Raw genomic sequence first — 18269 nt, 5'->3', positions numbered from 1 at the left:
CCCTCTGATTGGAAACTGTACTAGATTTCCATGAAGATTTGCAGACAGGTTTCCATTTTGGCTCTGCCGGAGACACGTCCTGCGCTCTAGAGAGCCAACATGGCGGAGCAACTCGCCAAAATTAACTTTGAACGAGAGTCGTTCGGATTTGTGCGGCCTAATACTGACTGAATTGGATGCATTCTAAATCGCATAGAGCAGCGTTAAATCAGTTTAGAGCAATATGTCCTTTTAGTTCTATGTACGTAATCAATCTGTCCAGTGAGTCCAGTGACCATAAAATTGTTTATCCGGGGTTGTCTACCGACAGAGGGAGTCCTATACCCTCAATAAGAAGTATAGGGAGCGTTAAAATATTGTTTACCGTGGGGCAACCCATTTTGACTTCTTAATTAATAGCCGTACTGAAAGTTATAAATGTTTGCTTCCAAATGTCCGTGGCATATAGCCTGGAACGTTGTCAAAACATTGCCCGTTGCATTTATCCTACAAATTATTTTACCCTTGAATTATACGAAATGACATAGACGAAAAACTACAGGTGGACATCAAATGCTTGCACTAGCACATTAAATGCTCCTGGACATGGAAGTATTACATTCATTGCTGAAAGCTTCTTCTTGGAGGGGAGGGGAATAGGGGGTTCTACTGTTGTACTCTTGCTTAACTGAAGTTCAATGCAGTTAAAAAGCAGTAAAAAGAGTTCTACTTCATGAGTGCTGCACATTAAGGAGTGAAACTACATTCTTACTTTAGTAATACTGCAATTAAAAAATATAACTATGTCCAATACGGCAGTGTTACTGCAATATTGCATAACACTGCAGTAATACTGCAATAATGAATAATTAATAAACTGTAATTACAATTGTTGCCGTTGAACTGCAGTTATTTTTTTTGTAAGGGTCCTCCCTGTTTAGAGAAGCCAGTTTGTGCCAAAGAGTTTTGTGCGCTCAGCAAACTGTGGGCTGCTTCACTAATCTCACACAAATTCTGGATAGGATTCCCAGCAGGTTGACCCTGATTTCCTCTCCTCCCAGAAATAGAACCATGCTGTTCTCCCCAGAGCAGGAAAAGGAGCAGGCTTGACTCTTGGGCTTCCTCCTACTCAGACAGATTTAACCCAATTACCCCCTTCGTTAATCCTCATCTGTGCGCCCTCCCCAGCCCCCCTCTCCTTCACGAAAGCTCCTTTCACAAATGAGAGATTTTCTTTTTTCATTTAAAACATGAACTCACTCAAAAATACATAGGCAAAGGACAGATGGTCCACACTGTTTACTACTGTAGCTTATGCCATCTCATAAATAAAGGTAAAAAAAAAAGTGGCTAAAAAGATACAAATGCTTGTCACTGGGCCAGTACCATATGGTATATATAGGTATATAAAATTGTATGCCTTGCCAGCAATATATCATTTTATAGCAAGGTGGAAACCACTACTAACAAAGAGAAACACAATTGCAAAAAATCACATGGATGATCCCCAAACCTTGGACAGAGGAGTCAAAAGCTGAACTTTTTGGATGACACAGCTCCCATCATGTCTAAAGTAAGCACAGCATTTCACAGTACACACACCACACCAAAAGTCAAACATGGTGATGCTCTGCTGCCTCAAGGAGAATTCCCAGCCATCCGTCCATGGCGTTTTGCTGCAAGACAATAATAATGAAAACAAAAAAAACAAAAAAACAAAAGCAAGTCCACATCTGAATGGCTGGAAAGATGTGGAATGTTTTGGAGTGGCTGAGTTGAAGTCCTGAGTTGAAACCTATTGAGATGCTGTGGCAGGACCTGAGATGAGCAGGATTGAAAACATACCAAAATTGTCTGAATGAAAGCAGTGAAGAGTGTGCAGTAGTCAGAGTGATACCTAATGCCTGTTGATTCTGGATCCCTCGGTGTTTTTGTTCTCTTAGATCTTAGCTCTGCTTTTGATAGTTCATCACATTATTCTCCTCTGCTGACTGAAGAACCATACTGGCCTAGATTGCATTGCATACAAAATCTGACTCCACCCCTGTCACATGTGGTGTCCCACAAGGCTCAGTGCTGGGCCCAATCCTTTTTCTAATTTGTATGGTCCCTCTAGGCCACTTGGATCAATAGTCATAAAATGAACATCCACTTTCACACTGACGATACTCAGGTTTATATCAAAACTAAACCTGACCCCTTCACATGGATGTCCAAAAAAGGGGAACTCCTGTGCCCCCTAGGGCGGCCTGTGTAGTAGTGGTTGAGGTACATGACTGGGACCCACAAGGTTGCCGGTTCGATCCCCAGTGCAGCCACAATAAGATCCACACAGGATTGTCTCCTGCTTAGTCTAATCAACTGTAAGTTGCTAAAGAAAAGCATCAGCCAAATGATTTGTAATGTAATGAACTCCTGACCCCTGCTCACTATGGTCCAGCAGCTGTAGCTTTCTGGCGATGCCCAGAACTGCGGGTGATTGAGCGTTCTGCTCCATTGCACCACGCCTGCCTGATCACCCACATACGGCATGTCCAGGCTTAAAACCCAGTGCCTCAATTCAATTGTATTTATTGAATGATACAGATTGTAGTATTTTAAGGGTGATCTTAAAACTACCAGTTTTGTACTTTGCTTTACTGCTGCTTTCTGTAAAGCACTTTGAGATCAGCACTGTATGATGAAAAGCACTATATAAATGTACAATGTATTGTTAGCTCATTTTAGACCAGAGAGAATGGGCTAAAAATCACATTGATGTGACCAACTGACAAATTAGAGGAAGTGTTTGGTTACAGTTATTTGCCACTAAAGGTGGTGCAACCAGTTATGAAGTTTAAGGGGGCACTTAAATTTTCACATGGGCGATATGGGTGTTTGATAACTTTTTTCATGAAATGAGATCATTTTCAAAATGTGTTTTGTGTTTGCCCCCAAAGCTTCCCTTGGTCTAAAGAAAACATTCATGACAAAAGCAGTAAGAGGAAATTATACTATTATACAGAAAGGAGGCAAATTCTTTTTCTGTATATAGTGTATATAACATGCGCACATACAAACGCGTACGCGCACATACAAACGCGCACACACACACACAGCTATTGTTCTGAAGCAGAAAGAAGAAAGAAGATGAGAAATTAAAATTCCAATTTTATTTTCACTTTCAATTAAAAAAAAAAAAGAACATAACGAAACAGAACAGAAAAAAAAAAAAACTAAAGGTAACAAACCCTCTTTCCCTCCCATCAGCCCCCTCTCCCTCCCTCCTCGGTCTCATTCTGGGCTGTAATCGGCACGTGTGCGAGATGCAGGGATGTGCTACTCTTCCTGCGCAGAGGGCTAGTGTGGCTGAGAAAGCTCCTGATTTTTACTACAATAGTTACAGTGGCGATTGTCTGAATTACACCGGCCTGGTCAGTTGGGCCTTTGTACATGATACACTGGGTCCACGTGCGCTTTGGTCTTTGGTACATCCCCAGGGAACATTAAATAAATATTTGTGGATATGAAATTACTTGGGCTTTTGAGAGACAATTAAGTGTCATCAAACAAACATACTCACCACACACGTCTCTCCCTTTCAATTAGGTTTTTGATCAAATGTGATTTTTATCAGCTATGTAAAAGAAAAAAAAGTAAAAAAACTCAGAAAAAAAAGAAAAAGAAAAAAAAAGACAAATTCCCTCCTTTGTTTTCAATTCCTGTCAGAAGCTCTTGGTCCAATAGAAATAACGACTCTGCACACGGTAATATAGAACACAGAGGTCACAATGAGTCCAGCGTTTAACAAGAAGCCTAAAAGGTGCTTATAGCACCCCCTAGTGGCCGGATCAATAACTGCAGCATGACCCACATTGCTGAAGAATAACTTCATCTTTTTTTTTTTTTTTCTCTTTTTTTTTTTACATTCCTGACATGCTGCTTGACATCAGTGCAAACTGCGGGAGCGAGTTGCATACAAGTAGCATATCTAAGCCCAAAAAAAGTCTCTGCCACACAAAAGCAGTGCCATTCCATTCCATAAAAAATGGTCCTGTTCAAGTACATCTACTGTGTGGCAAGCAAGATTTTTTTATTTTTTTATTTTTTTCCCCACCACCCCATTGACAAACTGTCAGTAATATGCAATTTCCCAAGTTTGAAGTTTAAAAAGCAGTGAGTCGAGATAAAATGTTGTTCCCCACTTGATGACATCAACTTCCAAACAATGGAAAACAAGCGCATAAAAGTATTTCACTAAGACTATGTTGAAAGGCGGTCCTTGGAAGTTGCTGATCTCACTAAGTGGAAACCACATGCCATCTAGCTTTATTAGACAAGCACCCCTATCCCAAGGAAAGCCAGTTTGTTTGCAGTCTGGAATATCACTAAAATTAAAGTAGGTTGAGAGTCTACTTGGAATATTTCTAAATACATAACAAGAAATAATAGCTACATGTGTTTGGAAATATTTGACAGATTTTTCAGGATATCTGGTCTGATTCCCTCTTCACCTTGTATGGGAATATTGGAAAATGGAAAATGAACCACACAAGTTTTCAATTTCCTTCTTGCCACTATAAGAAAAAAAAAAGGTTATCGCCGCAGATTTCTGTAGGACTACAAATCCCAAGCTGCCTCTCACGTCCCTTCCCTGGCTCAGCCTGACGACCTAGCGGACTCCTCTCAATGAACCTTGACCCTTTGAAAATGACAATCACATTTTTCTTCTTTTCACTGTGTATGTGTATATATAAACTTGACACAACGCAGTCCTCGCTGGGACTTTCCATCCGATTTACAAACAACTGATGCTTCTTTCCTGTATCTCAACCCTGTTGGTGAAAAGGGGATGTTATTTTACTACATTACATTTAAACCTGCCCTGTGCTCATCCACCTGAACCTCCTCTCTCTCTCCCACCTTCATTCCCCACGCCCCTGTACCTCTCTCTCTCCTCCATCCCCCTCTCCGCTCTCCGTCTCGCTTGTTTTCACTCGTACTCTGCGATAAGCACCATCATGCCCACCCCAAAGAGCAAGGCCAGGATCTCCATCAGTGATTGGCCGAGGGTGGACCGGCCAACCAGCAGCTCCGGGAGCACCGTCACCGTGGCGATGTACACGAAGCCCCCCGCCGTGAAGGGGAGGATCCAGGCTGTGGCCGCCGCCCCCACCCCTTCGGCCAATAGGGAGCAGGCTGTGCCAGCCAGTGCCCCGAGGGCTGTCAGGAGCTGCAGACTCATGGCCTGAGAGAGAGAGAGAGAGAGAGAGAGAGAGAGAGAGAGAGAGAGGGGGGGAGAGAGAGTGAGTGAGTGTGAGTGAGAGAGAGGGAGGGAGAGTGAGAGAGTGAGTGAGTGAGTGAGAGAGAGGGAGAGTGAGAGAGTAAGTGAGTGAGAGAGAGGGAGGAAGGGAGAGAGAGGGGAAAAGGGAGAGGGGGAGAGAGAGTGAGAGAGAGAGGGAGAGAGTGAGTGAGAGAGAGGAGGGGAGAGAGAGAGGGGAAAAGAGAGAGGGAGAGAGAGGGGGAAAGAGAGACGGAGAGAGGGGAAAAGGGAGAGGGAGGGGGGAGAGAGAGGGGGGAGAGAGGGAGAGGGGGAGAGAGAGAGAGAGGGGGAGAGAGAGAGAGAGGGAGAGAGAGAGGGGGAGAGAGAGAGAGGGGGAGAGAGGGAGAGGGGGAGATAAAAAAAGAAGGATGAAAGATCAGGACAAAGACCCAAAGCAAGAAGGAAGTACATTTTATATAAAGATAAATGAACGCAGGTACCCCAGGCCGCCGTGGGGAAAGCGGAAAAGGTCCGACGCCATCGCCATCCTCACCTTCTTCTTGGTGCAGCCGGACTGGATGAGGATGGCGAAGTCTCCGATCTCGTGGGGCACCTCGTGCAGCAGGATGGTGAGGGTGGTGACAGCGCCCACCGCCGGCCCCACCAGGAAGGACGCCCCGATGGCCAGGCCGTCCGTGAAGTTGTGCGTGAAGTCGGCCGCCAGGTTCAGGTACCCCGACACCTTGATGTCTGGAACATAGCAACGCATAGCGTAACATACCACAGCATAGCAGGAAATGGCCTAACACAGCATAGCGTAAGATAGCACAGCATAGAATGACATAGCATGACATAAGGATAATGTAGTGCACTGTGAGATTATATAGCGCATGAGGGGATACGGAGTACGGAGCATTATGCGACATCTTCTCCACAGGTAATTCAACGCTCACCTGTGCTTTTTTCCTCATCTTTCTCTTCCTCTTTCTCCTGTGTCTTCTCCTCTTTTTTCCTTTGTTTAACCCCGTCCTCTTCCTCTGCCTCCTCCTCTTCCTCCTGCACCTTCTCCTTTGCTTCTTCCGCCTCCTCCTCCTTCACCTCCTCCTCATCTTCATCCTCGCCGTCACTGTCCTTGGCTTTGGACGGGGCTGTGGGGGGTAAAGGTGCTACTGTTGCCATCTCATGTGGATGGTTGCTTTGGCAATACTACGCTGATGTGTGGCTATGCCAGTAAAGCTTATTTGAATTGAACTGACTGTCCTCTCAAAGATGTAACTGGACGCATTTCCTGTGCATTTAACCAAATGGGGGCAAATTCTTCGGCTGAATCGAGAGCGGGTCCTTACCGTGGGAGTGGCCGTGTGAGTGTGAGTGTCCGCCTTTCAGGAGACGCACAAATTTCTCCACCACAAGGAAGGCCACGATTCCCGCCAGGACCCACAGCCCCACGGACATCATGTGGTCATGGGCAGCACCTGCAGGCGAGACGCGGGACTGCGTCACGGAGGGATACGCACTCTGCCAAAGCTGGGGGAATGACATACTGAGGCCTGAAACGTACCCTACGCAAGCACGCCAACCCGCTGCAAACGCGCGGCGCGGCTGTCCATAAATACGCGTTCTTATGACCCTGTGGAGGCAATACACCCCCGAGTCCACAAGGGGGCGCTCCAGGATAGCTGTGAAAGGCCGAGCGGAAGAGAAAGCTCGAATAGAGGACGGGATCACCCCGTCCTTGTCTGCTATAGCGCCCCCTCGCTGCAGCGTTCCGCACTGCAGCGCGCACTTGAGTTGAGAATTTCAGCCGACACCGCCTTCGCACAGCCGAAATAACCTGCACACTTGTGTAGGGTAGGGTTAGGGGCCAAGGGCTACGTATAAAGTGCCAAATGAAAGTCACAAGTATCAAAACAATATTTGGAGTAACAGGGTTAAGTTCAGGCAGGAATGTAGTCGGGGAAAAAAAACTATAGCCAACCGCCAAACCATAACAAAGCTACCTAAGATAAATCAGATTCACCAGCGCAGGTTAGTCAGGAAAGGGGGCCACTGCCTGTTTTGCAGGGGCAGCGTACGTGTCAAATGCGGTCGGCTCCATTTCGGTGTTGCTGGCGAGAGGAAAAACCGTTCAAGAGGAAGGTATCGGCACCGTTCCCTGCGCCAGATTTAACGGGGCGGAAACCAGCCCCACCCGGTGCGACCGGTTCGCTAGCCGGTCGGGATTTTGGAGCCGACCGTAATAGGTTAGTGGTTCTGGAACGTGGTGTTTCACAAGTTCACAAGACCGCAGGCAAGGACAAGTGCATAGGCCGAGGAACAGCCCCGAGTTTCTCATCCTGCGGCGAAAGAGCATCTCCGTTCCTACCGTGCGAGTGCCCGTGGTCATGGTCATGGTCATGTGACTCGGCGCTGGCGGGCGAGTGGTCGTGCTCCTCATTGCCATGGTGAGAGTGGGGCTCTGAGGAAGTGAGAGACAAACGGAGAGACTGATGTTCCAGCAAATTCAGCCCAAGTCAAAACGACATTTTAAACTCGTTTCATTACGAGGCATTTAAAATATACACCAGCAGGGCCGATATAAACATCAGAGTGGTGATCGAGTCCATTTCAATTCTGACCAGGAAATCAGCTGGAATTCAAGTTATGACAGGATTACAAAAACAGTATTCCTGAAGTGACCGAATCAAACTGTTCAAGCCCATCAAACTGTTCATGCCCACCTAACTGTGTAAGGCGCGAGGTCACAAATACGCAATTAGAACATTCTTACCTGAACATTCTAATGCTGATGTCACAATCACTACCACCAATAGAAAGCAACAGAGTTCTAGAATGCTGACTTGGAATTCTGAAGAAAAAGAATTCTTAAAAAAAAAAAAAAACCTACTCTTGAAAAGGTTAAAGAGGACTATGAGACCAGAATGTGCTTTACCACCCAAACCAGATCGGACCGGGCCGCAGGAGTACAAACCCAGTGCGTGAGGGATGAGGTGCAGGAAGGCGTCTCCGAGGAGCCCTCCGGAAGCGAAACTCAGCAGGACCTTCAGCAGGTTCTGGTGCTGGTCGGTGTTGGACTGGACCGGGATGAGGAACAGGATCAGGAAGGGGGCGGCGCTGATGAGCAGAGTGGCACCGATTGCCTAATCGGGCCAGAACCCAAGGAAAGGACAGAACAGCAAAAACCGGGCTGGTTAGTACCACTACTGCACAGCTGGCTTAGGTCGCTGGGATGCTAAATATTACTGTGGACCTGGTAACCTCATGGTTTGTGACATAGTGCTGAGTTTATATTTGTATGTTTTTTTATACATGTGGGGAAAGAGAAAAGGGTGGTTTCAAATGCTACTAACAAAGGTTGTCGATCTTATTTCGTTTTATAATGTTTAAATGAACTAATCGTGGTCTTTAATCAAGACCTTGATGAGTAGAATCAGCTGTCTTAGTCCTGTGCTAAAACAACAACCTACACACACACTGGCCCTTCCTGGATAAGATTGGACACCCCTGCAGTAGAGTGTGCAACGGACACAGCCATTTTGTTTCATCATGTCTGTATTTGCGAATGGTCTGTTTGCATACGCCACGTCCTCATAGGAAAACACAAGGAGCAGGCACTTCCCCTTTCTGACAGAAGAGAGTTATTACAAACACTGCCAACCACAGAAAGCACTGGAACCATGTGGTAAACCGGACAGCGGGGGGGGGGTTTGAGAGGAAGTGGGAAGTAGGAAGAGAGTAAGGACTGAGTAGGGAATGAGAAGGCTGTAGGGAATGAAGACAAGAGTAGGGAGAGAGTAAGGAGTGAGTAGGGAGTAGAAAACGGGAATAGGAGTAGGGAGTGAGTAGGGAATGAGAGCACGGGTCTCTGTACCTGCATCCAGAGCTCCACCATGTCCCTCTTCTCCCCCTCCACGTCCGCCTTCGCCCTCTCGGCTTGGTGGGCGTCGCCATGGGAGTGGGCGTGACCGTGGGAATCCCCGTGAGCGTGGTCGTGGGAGTGGGCGTGGCCGTGGGAGTCCGCGTGGTCGTGGGCGTGGCCGTGCGAGTCCTCCACCGGGGGCAGGTTGGCCTCGGCGCTCCACTTGCTGGCCCCGTGGTGCATCCTCACGGCCTGGGGCTCGTGGGCGTGGCCATGGCAACCGCCGGCCCCGTGCGAGTGGGCGTGTCCGTGGTGACCGTGCCCGTGGTCGTGGTCGCCATGGGAGTGAGAGTGGGCGAGGGCGGACGGGGTCAGTGTGAGGAACGTTCCAGCGCACAGCAACACGACCGCCAGGAGGCTTCCAGACACCCTCATTGCACCTGTAAGGCGCAAAGTGTGCACTACAGTTAAAACCCCCTGTCAATCATCATAAAAGAGCCAAAGAGAACATATACTATGATATTAAGCCTGCGGGGACTTCCATTGTAACCAATCAGCAGGGTGCCTGCGTCGCAGGTTACCAATCAGACCACAACCTTAAGCGGACGTCCATAGAGAACAGATGGGTGAAGCCACACCTCCAAATAGCAAGTACGTTTCATAATTACTGTGCAGTGTATTAGTGGCGAAGAGTACGTACAAGCTACATTTTTATTTGGCTGCTTAACAAATGAATACGGGCAGCCTATAGCCTAGTGGCTAAGGTGCATGACTGGGACGTCGAGGGTCGCTCTGCATACTGGTTTTGGTTCCAACCAATTGTGTACTTCAGTACAGTAAAATCATTATGATACACTTGCAGTAGCCGGTACTCATACACATGTCAGATAAGATACGACTGAGTCAATTAAATAATGAAGACCAGAAGTTGGCACAAAATCCTAAAAGGATCGGCCCTTGTTTGCACCCCAGCCCGAACCCTACATTGCCACCTGCTTAGTCTAATCAACTTATAAATCGCTAAATGGTCAGCTACATAATAGTAATGTAACATAACGGAACACTTTACAAGCATGATAAATGTGAAGGTAGACCTGAATTCGGTATACAACACAAAGGGGCCTTTAACCTCTCACAGTAGTAGTAACATTCACAGCTGTTAGATACTAGCCAGCCAGGCTAATTAACGGATTCGCCACAATCATGACAAGATGTATTTGTATTTTCAGCACACTGTACATTGTATACAGCTATATATGCTTTTACGTACTTACAATATAAAAACGTGGATGGAAACTGCGCGCAAATCGTCGCAGTGTTACGCAGATTATGTATGGTGGCTCAATAGAAAGAACAACACTTAGTATTAATTTATTGGGGAATGACAAGAGCAATCTGTGAAAACCAAAAACTCTACGATCCGATCGTAAAGTCACACCTTTACGACAGATTACGAGGCAACTATTAGACAGTGACGGTAAAATATACGGCAGTAAGTTAACTGCGCTGACTTGGCAACACTGGTTTGGCTAGGAGACAGCTAGCTAGCCAAGTATTTGTGTGGACATTCAATGAAAGGGTTCACCCGGTTGCTAGCTTAACTGGCCAGCGAGCAAAGTGAATTAATGCAAAAACAATCTATAGCCAAATCTCCATCTTTGGCCAAATACTTCGAGGGCGGATGAGGAATCAAGAGAAAAGTTGGGAGCTACGCAGCTACCAGCGTCGCCCATACTACAAATAGCTAGCTAACGTTACAATTGGCTATCCTGCAAACTTTAGCTAGCCATCTAACTCACTAAACTGAAAATAAGACCGGTGACATCAATGCTAACTGCGTTATCCAGCTTCCTCCAGTGAGCTTAGTTTCAACAGTGACGACTGCACAGCCAGTGCTAGCAACAGCACATGGTGTTGGAAATACTGCAAGATGCAATCGCCAGCGAATGTTAGCCGGTTGAATGCTCATTGCAGAACGAAACAATGGATCACGCTAGTTTAGGCAGCTGACAATCCGACCAATGCTAGCTAACGATAGAGTAGAATTCCTATAACTCATCTCACTGGCTTGGTAAGAATATGTCTCAGGACCCAGGAAACAAAACGATCCTCTGCAAAGCAGTACAATTCTTACCAGTTTAGTAGAACCGTGCTGCCGTTCGCAGTCTATGGCGTAAAATACAGTAATTGATTATTATACGTATTATTATTGTTGCCGAGAATAGTGCCACTTCTCAGCTGCTTATTCTTTCTCAGACGTGGCATCTAAGCAACTCAACACAGTTCTCGCGCAATTCCCTTTGATCGGCTCCACAATATCGTGAGATTTGCAACGAAGAAGCGGTCTGAGCTTGAACAGCGAACCGGATGTGCTGAGCGTGGTTGCCAGATGTGACATAACACCACAAACGGATGGGATTTAGAGTTAGAATTTAGAATTTAGAATTATGAGTTTAGAATTATGAATTAAGTGAATTAAGTGCCAATATAGACATTAGTGTGCTCCAGACAATTTTAGTTGTTCACCCTGATTAAACATACAGCAACATTTGCCTGACTTTTAGCACACCTCAATTTATCCACAAACGCTAAACATGAAATGAATTAATGAATTAATGAATTAATGACTGAGTGAATTAATGGATATATGGCATTGATACAAGTTCTGCTTTAAAGACACGTCCGCAGCCTGAAACTGTAAATGTATTAACGCTTAAAACACGTAAATGCGCAAAACGACCTGTCCTGATCTAGAGAACCAGATGTAGGCTATATTCTGGATGTATTTTAATAAGATTCAAGTTGATAGATGTTCTGAAGGTGGAATCGCCTGAAGCAAAAAAAAATAAATAAATAAGTTAACACGATGGAAGTGCACAAATGAAGTTATTTCTTTTTTAAAGTTAGCAATTTCTATAATAAAATACTAATACGTGTTAAGTATATTTGATCGAACAGAAATGCTATCTCAAATGTAATTAATACTTATTTATTACTTAGTATTTACAATTAAATATGTTGAATATGTTATGTTAAATGAATGAATGAATGAATGAAGTCCACTAACAGCATAATGAAAATTACGCTTTGTAAATATATTTATATACCAGTTCATGGGAGGATACATGCAGTTAATTAAGACTTAGACATACCCCTTGAAAAATTATTTTGTGGTTAATTTCTAGTCTAAAATTAGGTCCATGCTATTACTGTTGTTTATGTTATTATTGTGTTATGTCTGAAATGATAGAATTAAATAAGAATTTACAACACATATTGCTTATAATTCATCCCATGCAAAAAAAATCCATAACGAAAAGTGCCAAAATCCCTTTAATAGGTGGTATATTGACATCAATCCTGTGCGGTCAAAATTAATCACAAAGGACCAAAGAAAAGAAAAGAACAAGGAAATACTATGATGTAAAAAATACTAGATTTCCTATTTTGTGCATTTGATAAAAGCCAGTATATATCTTTATGCTTTGGCTTAGTGAACACTCGCACAAGGTCTTAAATTACAGCTACTGAATCAATTATTGAGTAATTACTTGTTTTAGCCTATTATTATTCTTTATTCCATGACTGTGCATTATGCTTGGGAGAGCATACAAACAGACATGGTCACACACACGTATGCGCACACACGCATGCACACATACACATGTATGCACACAGGCACACACACTCACACACAGACATCCTCACACGCACATGCACGCACACACACGTGCATGTGCACACAGGCACACACATACACACTCACGCAAGCACACACACATGTACACACACAGGCACTCGCACACGTGTAGGAACACACACACACGCACACTCTCACACCCACACACTCTCTCACACACACTCACACACACGCACGTGCACGCCCACACACACACACACACACACACACTACCGCACGCAAGCATACGCACGCACACTCACACAAATACATTTTTGTAACAGAACCTGAGCCTCACCTTCCAGGCCCAATAGAGGGGGCATGGCCCCAGGAGAGGCCCAATGACACGAGTATTCACAAAATGATTCGAGTGTTCAGACACCTCAGTCTGTCACCCCTCTTCAGGGTTTGGGCGCTCTACCTTCCCGTTAGGACAGAGCTATGGTCCCCCCCCACCCCCCCACCCCACCCCATTCCCAGGGGCAGAGGCGGGAAAACATGATGGATTGTTAAAATGTAAATCAGTAGCTTTTTTTTTCCTCTTTCGATTGGCGGGCATTTTGCACAGCATCTGTCCCTCCGTCGCCCCCCTCCACCCACGGCCACCCCCCTCCCCCTGTGTCGATTCCCCCTTGACCCCCAGGTCGCCCCTCGCTCTGGCCCTCCCCGCCCCCCCGTGACCCCTCCTGAGCCTGGCACAATCGCTGACCCCGCCCTCTAGACGGAGTAGCCAAAGTTCAAGGTAAAGACGTGGCTCCCCCCCCCCCCCCACTGTCTGAGTCACCCCCGCTTTCAGCCACGGTGATTAATCGCACCCTCTCTCTCTCCCTCTCTCTCTTCTTTTCTCCCAGTGTTTTCACCCCTGTGGGAGAGAGAGAAGGAGAGAGGGACATAAGAAAAATAAAAGTTTGTCACTCAATCTATAAAATCAAGCTTCTTTTTTTTGTTTTTTTTTTGCTAATTTATAGTGCCTCTCCTGGACATGTTTGAATGAAAAGTCTGCCCCCCTGCCCCCTCGCCCCCCCACCCCCCCACACACACACCCTCCCACCCCCAACCTCCCATCTCTGGTCCATTCAACAGTTCTGCTACTGGTCTATGTCCTTACAAATGCTGGAGAATTTCATTTCATATAAAATACATAAGATAGAAACTCAATGTCCATAAAAGTTATCTGGGGTGATTGTTGCATTATATTACCTGCTGAACATAGCTAGATTTGACACCGGGGACGTACGATGAAACAAGCTATGAAACACACTTACATAGTACTTACATATGGTACTTACTGACTTTGTTTCATGGTACTTGCCACTGAAATCAAAGTACTTACCTAATAATTACACAAGTAGCATTGTTCTTACCCGGTAAGTACCATGCAATTAACAGTCAATGTACAATACATCGGCCTCTGAAAAATAAATGTCGTATCAGGCCAATCGATAATAAAATAGCAAACAGCAATTTATATTATACCTAAAGAAAATGTCACTGAGCAGATAACCCATGGAACATTATTCAGAGGGAACTTCACAGAAAGAAGGAGGGGGTCGCGGGAGACAGGGTGCCATTGGAAGAGGAGAGCCCTCGGTCTATGCTGGAATATGGAGCCGTGCAACCACTGTGACCTTCTCTGGAAAACGGTGTGTGCTGAAACGTAATATTCCGCTCTCTGCACACTGTGAAATTACAGCACGCGTTACAAGGTAGACCAGTACATCAGGTCATTAATGCAGGTATCCAATCAGACACAGACACGGGGAGAGTGTGCTAACTCCACACAGAAAGGCTCTGGCTGAGATTTGAACCCAGGACCTTCTTACTGTGCTGTGCAGTGCACTGCTGTAAGTTAATACCTCGGGTATATACGCAGTTCTTTTTACAATTTAAGGCTGTGTTCATGTTGCCATGCACCATGGTGTTGTGGCCACATAGCTCATTTGGCATCTCTAAGAGGTAGAAAACATAACTGACATATTCACAAACATAACTTCCATAACTCCCATACATATATAACTGCTTATGAGCGTTCATTGATGCTAGGATTAATTAATTGGCCAAGTTGGCCAAGTTAATTTGGGTGATTAAATTTTAACAACTGGGTTTAATATATTATTATTATTATTATTATTATTATTATTATTATTATTATTACTATTAATATAATAATAATAACAACACAATAATAATCTATTAAATAAATTATAAATAAATAAAATAAACAATAATAATAACCATTAATAATATTTCTAATAGAAATCTATAATAATAATAATTAATAAAACCATAAAATAATAATAATAATAATAATAATAATAATAATAATAATAATAATAATAATAATAATCTGAAATCCAGGTTTTCCTATCCAGCAGTGTTACACCTTCCATTCAGCAGTCACCAAAATTAACCTGGCCAAACTGAGGCCAAGTAAAGAAATGTACACTTGCCTTAAGGTTTGAGTCAACAGTGAAGCAGACATGTTCATTGTATTTACTGATTTATTGATTTATTGATATGAACGCCTCACAGACTCTTGGGAAACAGCCCACTACAAGGGCTGGTTTTGAAATTAGCCCCTGACGTTTGGTGAGGACTTCTCAGAGAAGTAAGCAGACATGGTCAGTTTGGTCACACCAGCACTGCAGGGTGACATAGTGAGGTAAGGTGACATAGTGAGTTAAGCAGCACTGCAGGGTGACATAGTGAGGTAAGGTGACATAGTGAGGTAAGCAGCACTGCAGGGTGACATAGTGAGGTAAGGTGACATAGTGAGGTAAGCAGCACTGCAGGGTGACATAGTGAGGTAAGGTGACATAGTGAGGTAAGCAGCACTGCAGGGTGACATAGTGAGGTAGGTGACATAGTGAGGTAAGCAGCACTGCAGGGTGACATAGTGAGGTAAGGTGACATAGTGAGGTAAGCAGCACTGCAGGGTGACATAGTGAGGTAGGTGACATAGTGAGGTAAGCAGCACTGCAGGGTGACATAGTGAGGTAAGGTGACATAGTGAGGTAAGCAGCACTGCAGGGTGACATAGTGAGGTAAGCAGCACTGCAGGGTGACATAGTGAGGTAGGTGACATAGTGAGGTAAGCAGCACTGCAGGGTGACATAGTGAGGTAGGTGACATAGTGAGGTAAGCAGCACTGCAGGGTGACATAGTGAGGTAAGGTGACATAGTGAGGTAAGCAGCACTGCAGGGTGACATAGTGAGGTAAGGTGACATAGGAAACAGAAGGGAAGAGATCTGGAGACAACCACACGAAGCGGGTGGCAATTGTGAGAGTGGATTTGGGAGGGGGGGGGCTTTCAAGTCAAGTCTTGGGTTACATTCATTACATTACACTACAGTTATTTAGCTGAAGCTCACGTTCATCCAAAGCAACGTACAGTTGATTAGACTCAGCAGGGGATCATCCCCGCTGGAGAAATGTGGGGTTAAGGGACTCACTCAAGGGCCCAACTGCTGTGTGGATCTCATCGTGGCTACACCGGGGCTTGAACCACCAACCTTCCGGGTCCAAGTCATATACCTTAGCCACTAGGCCACATTCACTCTTAATTATTGGGACAAACTGCATCCCAAGAGTACCTCCATTGGAGGAAACGCTTATGAATTGAGACTGTCACCATTTAATGGTCACCCTCCAACACAAGGGTTTGAAATGCCGGTTCTGGAGAGCCAAAGCCTCTTCTGGCTTCTCTTATTCACCTGAAATAAGCAACTGGGGCCTGCTGTGTTGCTGTTAAGGCACTGTTCTAATTCTGATTGTCTGTTACTGGATCTGATAAAGCAGGGATGGGCAACCCCAGTCTTGTGTATGCAGGATTTTGCTGCCACCAGTTACCCTGGTTAAATCAGCCGATTAGCCCTAATGCCCCATGACTGATTCACTTGTAAACTAGACCACAATAAAATGCTACACGACACAAATATTTATCAGCTGCTGCTTACATCACAGAATGCTAAAATCATGTAAATGATTTGGCCAGTTAAATAATTGGGGGAAGGGGGTGGTCTGAAATCCAGAAACAGAAGCAGCCCTCCTTGCCCACCCCTGCAATAAAGAGAAAAGTAAGGAGTTAAGTAAAGGATGCAGTCAAGATGACGGGAGAGCTAAAGAGTGGCTTTTCTGCATCGCCTCAATATAGGGAGGTCAGAAATAGAAAAATGAGAGGGGAAAAATCTATTTTTTGATCCGGTATAACCCCTTTACAAGTTCTACATGTTAGAAATCGAACAGCCATATTACCCCTTTGAAGAGTAGCCTAGGTATTTAATTTTATAATTTCTAGAACTCCATTGTTTTCAAATAACCAGAAGTGATTGTGACATCAGCATTAGAATTTTAAGTTACGAACATTCTAACCAACATTTGACGCCCGCGTTCGATGCTCTAGGTCAGGGGTGGGGAACTCTGAGGCTCACAACAGAACAATGCACACAGGGTCACCACCAATCGTGAGCTTATCAAGAAATGTAGCTAAAATCAAAGATTCTCAGATCTAGTTAATGACTGGATGGCAGAAGACTTCCCGATATGGTCAAATGTGCGAAGAGTCAAAGGGAGTAGCCTTGAAACTATAAAACAATATTCAATGGCAAATTCTAATGAAGGGGTTATTAAAAGTGCAATAAATTTCAGAAACATGATGGGCCAAGCAAATAACTTGTAAAAAATATATTTCATCTGCAATGAATTTAAATTACATATTGAAAAAAAGCAGTTTTTGAGGTGTGCTGCCAAACACCAGTCACATTTTCAGTCACCTGCTTTATTTGTGGAAAATAACTTTCTTGCTTCGTTCGACAGTTTTAAAGATTGAGATGTCATGCTTTCCTTTCTTTCTTAATTATGAATATGAGTGGCAACATTCCAAAGTTCCCGGTCTTTATCTGACACGCATTTCCAGACGTCTACAAAAGATGTCAAACAAGGCATCAGGGTAACATCATCGTGCTTTCTCATGCCTCAGCCTAATCGTATTACAGCCACACATCTCAGTGGCATCTTGTCTTTTCAAACTTCGCTTGGGGTGGGGTTGGTGTGTGTGTGTGTGTGTGTGTGTGTGTGAGTGGAGTAATTGAAGATGTGATTATGTTATAATCCTCCTCCCTGTTCCTATGTAACTATCTTCATCCACAAAATTATAATTTTTCAGTCCAATTTTTTGTTCTGATCAAATTGTTTTGTTGATTCTGAACATATTTTGCTCCTCTGGGCAAATTGGTGAGGGTAAGTAATAGTACGAGTAAATTCTCCCTAAACTAGCACTACTCTTGGACAACAATCTTAACGATGTAGAACCTATTTTGCATAATCGCGGATAAGTGAAACGTATTTGCTGTAGAATGATCATTATTATAGGACATAATTAATTTTGGCATGTAATGTAGGATTAAAGAAAGTCCTCCATCACAGATCTAATGAAATAACAGCAGAAATCCACAGCGGTGCATTTCGGACGCCACGTCTGGATTTGAGTTATATCCCAGCCGAACTGCTA

General features: G+C 44.5%; 1 protein-coding gene across 1 annotated transcript; it reads right to left on the bottom strand.

Annotated features, from left to right (window-relative positions):
- Positions 1-3111: 3111 nt before the first annotated feature.
- Positions 3112-11384, bottom strand: slc39a7 (solute carrier family 39 member 7). The gene is made up of 8 exons (XM_061254760.1): positions 11215-11384; positions 9093-9520; positions 8193-8361; positions 7587-7679; positions 6568-6696; positions 6175-6369; positions 5775-5971; positions 3112-5206 (listed from the first exon to the last, which is right to left on the bottom strand). Exons 2-8 carry the CDS (start codon positions 9513-9515, stop codon positions 4952-4954), a joined length of 1461 nt encoding a protein of 486 aa, XP_061110744.1. The 5' UTR covers positions 9516-9520; positions 11215-11384; the 3' UTR covers positions 3112-4951.
- Positions 11385-18269: the final 6885 nt, after the last annotated feature.

This window comes from Conger conger, chromosome 9, assembly GCF_963514075.1.
Source record: "Conger conger chromosome 9, fConCon1.1, whole genome shotgun sequence".
NCBI classification, from domain to species: Eukaryota; Metazoa; Chordata; class Actinopteri; order Anguilliformes; family Congridae; genus Conger; species Conger conger.
Note: the sequence above shows the minus strand (reverse complement) of the source record. Positions and strands in the feature narration are given on the sequence as shown.

Excerpts from the sequence above, each read along its gene's own strand:
- slc39a7 (XM_061254760.1), bottom strand. The coding sequence starts at position 9,515 with ATGAGGGTGTCTGGAAGCCTCCTGGCGGTCGTGTTGCTGTGCGCTGGA. Across the intron at positions 8,362-9,092 it reads TGGTGGAGCTCTGGATGCAG|GCAATCGGTGCCACTCTGCT; the intron begins GTACAGAGACCC and ends TGGCCCGATTAG. Across the intron at positions 5,207-5,774 it reads CCGGCTGCACCAAGAAGAAG|GCCATGAGTCTGCAGCTCCT; the intron begins GTGAGGATGGCG and ends TCTCTCTCTCAG.